Source organism: Venturia canescens, chromosome 2 (assembly GCF_019457755.1).
Source record: "Venturia canescens isolate UGA chromosome 2, ASM1945775v1, whole genome shotgun sequence".
Classification (NCBI taxonomy): domain Eukaryota; kingdom Metazoa; phylum Arthropoda; class Insecta; order Hymenoptera; family Ichneumonidae; genus Venturia; species Venturia canescens.
Window position 1 is genome coordinate 162,468 of NC_057422.1, and position 9,839 is coordinate 172,306.

At 41.2% G+C, this 9,839-nt stretch overlaps 1 protein-coding gene across 2 annotated transcripts; it reads left to right on the top strand.

Moving 5' to 3' along the window:
• Positions 1 to 2,824: 2,824 nt before the first annotated feature.
• On the top strand, positions 2,825 to 7,090 carry LOC122406227 (solute carrier family 25 member 44). Of its 2 annotated transcripts, none has more exons than XM_043411543.1 (5): positions 2,825 to 3,497; positions 4,370 to 4,731; positions 4,905 to 5,209; positions 5,807 to 5,993; positions 6,088 to 7,090. In XM_043411543.1, exons 2-5 carry the CDS (start codon positions 4,557 to 4,559, stop codon positions 6,405 to 6,407), a joined length of 987 nt encoding a protein of 328 aa, XP_043267478.1. In that variant the 5' UTR covers positions 2,825 to 3,497; positions 4,370 to 4,556; the 3' UTR covers positions 6,408 to 7,090. The 2 variants fall into 2 exon arrangements, with proteins under 2 accessions (XP_043267478.1, XP_043267479.1); XM_043411544.1 differs by lacking the exon at positions 2,825 to 3,497 and adding an exon at positions 3,576 to 3,715.
• The last annotated feature ends 2,749 nt before the right edge of the window (positions 7,091 to 9,839 follow it).

Here is a 9,839-nt window from a genome sequence, read left to right on the forward strand (position 1 = left end):
CGATGATTATATTAAAATAAAAAAAAAACGAATAATGTAAAAAAACGTAAAATACACGCACGCAACGCGATTTATGAATAATTAGCCCTCGCGGTCCCGTGTAAAAAAAAAAACGCGTGATCGGGGGGCGCACGCCCCCGCGCCGATTACCGATCAAATCGCACGGCAATCGCAACGGTATGACTGCAACTGGTGCCAGCACCGTCACCCTCGTCGTCGTCGTCGTCGTCGTCGTCGTCGTCGTCGTCGCCGCTGCCGCCGCCGTCGCGTCAGGGGATTTGATCTCGGTGGTGAGTTTCAAGAGAATGTATATTCTCGTGTGGGCGAAGGTTCGGAGTTCGGAGGAAGATAAGGGGGTTGGCGCTTCCGCTGGTACGTCAACGCCCACTGCGTATCACCGCGTACAACCCTGTAATGGATTTTGCTCGAGCCTCGGCGTTGCTCCCTCTCTCCAGATGCTACGGACTAGGGGCGGAGTCACGACTCATTGGATGACTCGAAAACTCCTTCGATAACATTTTCCACTTCCGACCAAGAGCTTTTCCACATTATTTCACCTCGTAACACTTCTGGTACCAATCAACGATCCCACAATCCTTCTTCTTCTTCTTCTTCCATACTCTATGTGTACTAGCTGCGTGTACCGCGCAACCTCTCCCCCGCTCTTCATATCGTTTTTTTTTTATTTATTTTTCGTCTTCTTTATCTTTTCATTCGTTTTAATATTATTGAAATTTTGCATTCTCGCATGCTCCTGCCGAACCGAAAATGGCGAGACTCGTTCATCCTCATATTTATCCGGTAGGCGGGCAATACGCTGCTGCATGCCGCTTATATATTGTACGTATTATTGTCGTCGGTCAATTTTTCCTTTTTACCATTTAATCATACTATTCCAAAATCTACCGCCAGTGTGCTGCGAGTGCGTCGAATATAATAAATGCGTGTTTTGGTATATACACATATAGGTCATATCGTCATGATTTATATCACATTATTAGGATATCTCATATCGCATCATTATATGCGAGCTTCGACTTTTATTTCGACTCCCAGCATGCACGAATCCGTTTCATTTTCGATATTCCTGCATATTAATTAATCATCGGAGGTCCGACGCGATCGCGGTATCTCTCATCAATAATTATATTATATCGTCTGCGTGTATATGATTCTCATATAATGCTGGCTATGAACCAAAACTTTTATTTATCTGGTAACGCTTCGCATCTTATTTATTAGCATATGCATTTTTTCTCCAATAACTACTAAATTTCAATATTAAACTACTAAATAACACGTACACGATACATTTTGGTTCATCCTCGAGCGGGGTCATGCTCTTCTCAATTTCACATTTTTTCGACCCCCAATTTTTTATATTTGACAGAATCATTTCAGCGAACATCGGTCGGTAATATATCCGTTTTACCGGCATGAATCGTTGAATCCGTTGAATCCTCAGCTGGAAGATAACGCTTATCACGTTTGTCGCGGTACGACGACGACGACGACGACAATGACGATATCCCAAAAGCATGTATTCGCTTCGCAGTACTGCTGGCCGCTGGCAGTTGGCAGTAGGTTTTGGAACGAACACCGCTCTGATATCTATTATAGGGATGGTGCAAGTTAGAGGCGGCCACGAGCACGGTCTTGTATACAGGTCTTGCAACAACGGTAGTGGGGGATGTCAGCTTAATGGTTGCGCTTCTCCTTTTCAATTTACGGCCGCGAGAGGCATGACGATCGAGGAGTGTGCTTATGTAACGCATGCGCCTAGCTCGTATTGTTTTATTCACACGTGGACTTGTGTTTATTATATACAAGTAGGACACAAGTTTTTTATAATGGAAATTTATGATTTGTCTTTTATGTTTAAGAATGTAGGTAATTATCATAAAACAAATGAGATAATAGACTAGCCGAACAAACCGGCAAGTCTAATATTTGACCTCAAGCGTGGCAAAATTACTTAAATATTAAAAGACTACTTATATTTTGTAGAGATATTGTGGTTAGGTTGGTATAAAGCTTTTCTATTATTTGAAGGTCTTGAGTTCGATCCTCAGTACGTGTAATTTTTTTTTGCAATGATTTAAACTCAAGAAAAGCTTAGTAAATAATATTTGACTTTTCTCTCGGAATAGAACAAAAGTATCTTGATTTCTACATTTTTTTCAATACTCACAATCAAGGAAAGGAAACTAGAGTTGGATTCATAGGGTTTTCAGATAATCAATGTTAAAATAAACGAAGGAAGCAGTAAGAATATTTAATAGTTGCATAAATAAAATTTCATCAACATTAATTTTCCAAAAATATCAAATAGCACATTTTTTTTACTCATTCCTATTACTCAACAAAACGACATTAAAATGATTAAATAAAACCAAAACGGCAATGTACGCGACAGTTGCTAGACGCTTGTGGAAACCTTGTGGAGCACTGGCATGCGCGATGTACACTGCGCATCACACTCATCGATAGCAACGACATATAGCGGCGTTGACGCGAAAGAAAACTTATGACATTAACGTGACAATCGCTCACCATTGAAATTGGGCTTCGTTGCAAGACCTGTATACAAGACCGTGGCCACGAGTACTTTCGACCTGCCCTCTATCGAATCTGCACCATCCCCTATATATTATTCCCGCTGTACGCCGTGCGATACGCCGCCATCCATCCTATCTTTCGTGGTAAAGAAATATGCGGTGGCGTCACCACGATGCGTTATTGCTTTCTTCTACCGTGCGCTTTCTCCTTCTCCACCACGAACAAAAATAGCGGCGTGAACAGCTTGGTTGGTCGACGACAGCGTACAGCGCGTCGTATGTCGTGTAACGTGTGTAACGCGCGCGCCGTGTAGCAGCGTAGGCAGCAAGCAAGCAGGCTATCTAACCGTTAGGACCAAACCAAAGTGGGCTGTGGGCTATGCAGACTGATGCAAACGAACTAACGAACACAGAAAACAAGCGAGAGCGACGTCTGCTTCGAGAATTTTTTTTTTTTTTTTTTTTTTTTTTCTTTCATGATATATTTGAAATTCGAACATCTCTCAAATTAATTGGCCGAGAATATTGAAAAGTTCAAGTCAGAAGCAGCGCGTATACCACCAACGAACGGTGTCGTATTACGCTGGTGCAATTTTTATGTTTCGAGTGGCTCAATAATCACGAGAGTGTGTAACAAACGCAAAAAAAATTGCGTCAAACGTTTGCGTGGAAGTGTGTTGAAGCAGTAGAAATAGTAGAATCGATTAAGAGCAATACGCAATACCGGCATTCGAGCCGCCGCGAAATCTATGCGTGTGTTCAATTGCGAATTGCGAGAGATAACCTCAAAAATGAAATAATAAACGTTATCGAACGAGCATCGTGTGTCGTCGTTGCTGGTGCCGTACAAAATTGCACACTTTTCTACATTGTTGTATATTCCAACAAACGAAATAATGATTTTACAAAATCGCAAACCTACTTGCGCGTTGCATCATTGTGAGTGAATCTTTTTTCTCCCCTACAATATTTATTCATTTACGTAATTCATTTGCGTTTGTGATCCTGGAAACGATAAATCACGCGCGATATCCTATTCTTTTTTTACAAAACATGTCGTATCTCGTGTCTCGTGCGAGAGTTTGCATTGATTTTTCGCGCACGTGCGACGTGCGACGTTCATGACGGACGAGGGAATTTGGCGCGACCTTGATTCGGTAACCTCCATCTCTATAATAACGATACAAACCCAAACTATTCGTTCGATTTTTCATTTCTTTTTCTTGGTCGTGCTTTAACACACTTATTTTCTCAGACACGTTTGCATTCGAAACATTTGACCGAGACATTGATTGCCCATTCTTTTTTTATTGCGTCAAGAAAGGTTCGATGATGATCGACTCTCATTGATTCTGATATACGCGTTTACTTTTTTCTCTCACAAGAAAAGACATACTTGAAATAGTAGATATATGCAATGATGGTAAAACGATATAGCGTGGATAAAAAAAAAAATCATTGCCTCGGTAAAACCGTGATTTCGTTTTTTCTATACGAATACAAAAAAATTGCTGCTTATTTGTCGCGATATACGATACACTATCGCGCGGCTTAAATATTCGCTAAGAGCAGATCTCTCCGAGAGATAGGAAAAACATTTTCACCCCACCCTCCTCCCGGAGTTTCGATAACCTCAAAAGTTTTTCCCATCATCGCGACAAATTTTTATTAGAATTCAATAATCATTGTTTCTCACGAATATTCCCAAGCGAGTACCCTAGCACAATTCGAGTAATGTCAAAAAGTCCAGAAAGAAGCATACATTTCATAATTGATGCAAATTTTTATAGTCAACATTTTGTTCATTTCAGTCTAGGTAAAGTTTCGGGTTGTAATGCCCAGTCGTAATCTGTGAGATGCGCCGCTCGGGGCACAAGAAAAATATTTTAAATGACAGAAAAGCTGCGGCGTTGGTAGAAAAACAGAATAACAACGAGCGCTTGACGACGATAAGAGTGTCGTTCTCAACGTCGTCCGACGTCGCTCAGAGGCCGCAAGATGTCTGCGGTAGAGGCACCGCCTTTCATTCGTACCATCGAATGGGACATGATGGACAAAACCAAATTTTTTCCACTGAGCATGCTTTCCTCCTTTTCCATAAGATGCTGTCTTTATCCGTTGACCGTGATAAAAACCAGGCTACAAATTCAGAGGCGGAATCACATGTACACCGGTAGTATATACAAATACTCGGTATCGTTAATATTAATTCAGGATTTGGCTTGATGAAGAAGGAAAAAAAAAAGAACAAACAAACAAAACATTGAATAACATTTTGTGCAGATAAGTTGCGTGTACTTTTACAAAAATGATTCTAAAGCGGTTCTTGGTCTACTTTTGTTTCAGGAATGATCGACGCTTACAGAAAAATTCACAGAACGGAAGGTTTTTCGGGCCTCTATCGAGGCTTCTGGATAAGCTCTGTTCAGATAATTTCAGGGGTTTTTTATGTATCCACGTACGAAGGAGTGCGTCATCTTCTTGGCCAAAATCCTTTCACAGCGGATTTAGATTCAAGAACAAAGGCATTGATAGGCGGAGGTGCTGCCAGCACCGTTGGTCAAACCATCATTGTTCCCTTTGACGTCCTTAGCCAACATTTGATGGTCCTCGGCGTCAGTACCAAGCATGGAAAACTTGCTGTCGACAAGGTTCATTATCATATTTAAAGATATGAATGTTTTTAGCTCATTTGAAAATTGTGGTAATGAACGAGCGTACGAGCGTCTTTCACATTCGCCCGAATTCGCCCGTTCATGGTCCATTTTTTTTTTTTTTTCATGTCCCTGCTGTGTCCCTCCGTAATTGTCAAGAGCCAAGAAATTCAATGCCCGTACGCTCGAACGCGGCCTCGGAGACTCGCTCGGTGCTACGAGTTTCTCGTTTCTCTGTGAGCAAACAAAATTGAATTCACCGATCGCTCATGCATCGCCTATTGGTGTTTCATATTGAGCATCCGGGATCGGCAGCTCAAACGCGCTTGGATCAATTTTTGAATATTCATGGATATGTTCCACCGAGTGCACGACCCCCCGACTCTTCTGTATTTACCGGATCAAAACTATTCTTTCTTCCGTTCACAAAGTATCATTCCTCGTTTAGGATTCTATCACTTTTTTTCTTATCACATTCGATTGACGCATGTTTTTTTCTCTACAAACGACGACGCGTATCCATCCGTCCCCGAGACTTTCAACGTCAACGAGAACATTTAACTCGAACTCCGATTCCAAATTTTTTACTTACAGATGGGTATGAACCCTTTGGGTATAAGTCTTGAACCAGGATGTTCCCGCGCTTATATCTCCGCTGAAATCGTCAGACTCATTTACGAGAGGGATGGCATTAAGGGGTTTTATCGTGGCTACGTTGCATCTTTGTGTGCTTACGTACCGAACAGCGCATTGTGGTGGGGCCTCTATACGGTATATCAAGGTATCGATACGCCCTTTTAATTATATTGTCGTTCGTCAAGTTGCGCAACTATGCGGTATATAATTTTTCTTATTCATTTGTTCGTTACCAATAGACGAATTAATACGAGTCTTGCCGGAATGGGTGTCACATCTGTTTATCCAAGCGATAGCCGGGACACTCGGTGGATTTACCACGACAATAATAACAAATCCTTTGGACATTGTCAGAGCCCGTCTTCAGGTGCAACGATTGGACAGTATGTGCAATGCTTTTAAGATTTTATGGCTCGAAGAAGGCTGTAAAATGTTCACCAAGGGTTTGTCAGCGCGTCTAGTCCAATCGGCTTGCTTCAGTTTCTCCATTATATTGGGTTATGAAACGATCAAGCGAATGAGCATCAATGACGAGTACAAGAGTTTTATTAGATGGTAAATTAACGGATAAAATATTGTTTAGAGGAAACGTAATACGCATTATTTGGTACACTGCGCGTAAGAAAGAGAGAATAATCGCGGAAGAAAAAAAAAACGAGAAAAACTACTTGCAAGATTCGACGTACTTTCTACGCAGGAAAGAATGATACATTTTTCAATACCTTTTGATGATCACTTTCAACAAAGTTCATCGAAGTAACAAAGGAAAGAATCGATAATTCAGCCAAAGACAACGATGAGAGGAGGAGCCGGTTCATTCCGCTGTGTTATATCGATCATCCAGATTTTTATCTCGCGATACGTTCGAACAATCGGCCGGTAGATAAAATATACGTATTATCATCGTCAGGAGGGGAAAGCTGAATATAAATAGCAAAATTTATATACTTACATACGCGTGTACGAAGAATATGCGCTATGCTTCGAAGGTAAAAAATTTTTTTGTAAATATACTTCCGATTGAGGCTAAATGTACATTCATGTATAACTGCCGCCGCTATACCCTCGCCGCATTCTGTGTACGTGAATTTCCTCTTCCCTGTTTTTTTTTTTTTTTAACTTTTTTCATTGCCCTTCCGTCAAATGTCGCTATAATACCGGAAAAACCAAATTTCCAATCCTCACGTTCGCGAATTCCTGCTTCTCAAAACTTTGATAAATAATAAATGAATAAAAATATTATTCATTACGTATTATTCGTACAGTGATGCGAGTCTGCCGCGTGGTTAAACGTTTAACCTTGTGGAAAGATTTAGCGCTTGAGGTGGCTCTCGAGTATGCGGCTGCCAGTAATACCCTTTTTTTGTTGCATTCGATAATTCGATCGAAGCAAAAATTTCTCGAGTCCTTCGGGGTCCTTCTATTTTGGCTATATCGTATTGTTGGATCTATATATAGTCGCATTATTATCGAACATTTTGTCATACAACTGTTAATAACGTTACCTTCACTTGCGGCGAAGGGATATCGCGGAAATTCGATAGATGGCAAACATTTTGGAACGTTCGAATCGCGAATAAGCAAAAAAAAAAATTGCATGATAAAAAAATTAAGTGCATCGCGCGTGCTCGGGGAGCGGGATATATGGTATTGGGGACGCGCGCGCGCGCGCGTGCGTGGTATCGTCGTGCAGGGACGAGAGGCGGCGGGACCTCCGCATAAACCCTTTTTTTTTCGCCAATCATAACGCATATATTTCGGTGTTCGTTTAGCGATTATCGATACCATATCGCGATACCGCGGTTTTAATATAAATAAATCAGCGCTACTGCAAGTGAGCATTGATCGGCCAATATAATCACAAAAATATATGCTGCGTGTCCGTTATCGTTATTGGTTGGTTTCAACGAAATTGATCAAACAACCAACGGAATATAGAGAAATATCTCTCCTCTACCAGATTGCAGAATTGGGCTATTCTCTGTCATGCTATTATGACATACTTGATCCTCTTTTTATTATGAATTTTATGATATTCAAAACCAGTAACAGAATTTTTTCATTTCCGCTTTATTTTAATCGTTCAATAGTTGTTTCGTTTAAAGAGCAAAGCAATTTAGCAAAGTCTTGCGAGCGCAAGTCAATATTGAGATAAAAATGTATCTTCATCGTTTAAAAATAGACTATTGAGCACAGACGCATGCGCCACCGGCATAATTGTAATGCTTATTCACGGTCACTCTCAAGGAGACTATAGGGAAGGAGTCCAATCTCGGCAATCGGGCACGTCCGTAAAAGTGTCGGGAAAGAGGGTTCCTATCGAGCGGCGCTGTTGTAGATACTGTACGGGTTAACGCATGCGCATTATGTACACGTTATCACGCGCATGCGTTGCTGCCAGCTGACACTGTTGTTGATAGTTTTTGTGGGTCTAACCTATCTTTGCTATCTTTGTTAAAATGGAATATACTGACACAGTTGCTATTGCTGTTAAAATAAATTAACATATTGCAGTCATTTTTTATATGAACGAATAAAAAAAAAAAAAACATGATTCAACAAAATCAATTGATTTTTTAAAATTTCTGCTATAGTCAAAGAACAATAACTACCTATGATGAAAAAAAGAGATAAAACAAAAGAGGATTTGAAACGCGGACTCCACGAGTATGAGCCTGTCATCGAACCATTACACCATAGGTGTGTTCCACTTATCGCCCAAAACGCCCAAAATGCCCCAATATCCTATCCCAGTAGCCGTCGTCTGGGCGTTACGGGCGATAAGTGGAACGCACCTCATGTAAGCTATAATGATATCCCGAACGGCAGAAAATGCTATTGGCTTATCCGGGCCGCTTGATATATTAAGGTTTTATGAAACAGTAACTGTGGTCACAAGAGCTATAGTTATCGATATAATTTTAAAATATTCGTAAATATCATGCAAAAAAAAATTTGTGACAGAATAAAATTTCTTTCGACATGAGTATATGAATCGGCAATTTCCCGGATGCTATGGTTTTCTTAGCAGCGCGACATACGAGGGGAGATCAGCTGATACTTTGAATGTGTAAAGCACAGGGTTTTACGTTGCTGGAGAATATTATTACAATACATATTAGTATTTTCGATTACGAGCACTCATAATCGTTGATTCAACAATTTTTGACAGGCGCGAAAGCTCTTTAAATCCACGATTCCGCCGCCATGGCGGTCAGTTTCACCAACGACATTGATTTTATTACTATATATATCCGTACACAAACGACAATGCGACGCGAGTGGCCGTTCCTCGAACCCGGGTTCCCGACATTTTCACGGACGTTTTTCTGGACTCCTTCCCTATAGTCTCCTTGGTCACTCCTCTCCCCCCTATTGTAACGATTTACGGATACTTTCGGCGAGAAACACCAGGTGTCGCTGAGCGTTTGTTCATGTCGTTCGAGCTCCCTGAAGCCGCCGCGCGTGTTCGAAAACCTGCTGCTGCCGAAAACCAATACTAGCAGTTGCTGGCAGAGTATATAGGTTTTTTTAGTTAGTACCTACATGGTCCAGGTATTCAGGGAAGCTGGTATGGGAGAAGTATTTTTATTAGATAAATTATCGAATGAAATTGCATGTATTACTGGCGCGCGGCAACGGTCGCCGGTCACACACATTCGCGGATCCATCGGTATTCCGTCGATCCGTGTCGTATGTCGCATGTCGCGTCGGCTTCTCGCTTGTATACCTTGTACCGAATGGCCAATATAAAAAAAACTCGCGCGTTCGTGTTGTGATTATCATTTGCGAAAAATATCGAATCGGGGGTTGGAAGGCTGCAACGCGCGGGAATTACGTTTCACGTCGCGCGATTACGGCCGAAATTACACACGTTCCGTTACTTTACAATATCAACAGAGTCATTTCATTTACAATTTTCATGCGAGTCGAGTCTATAAAATGCGATATGCGCGGTCGCATAAAAAAATTCCGTGGTATGCAAATTTAT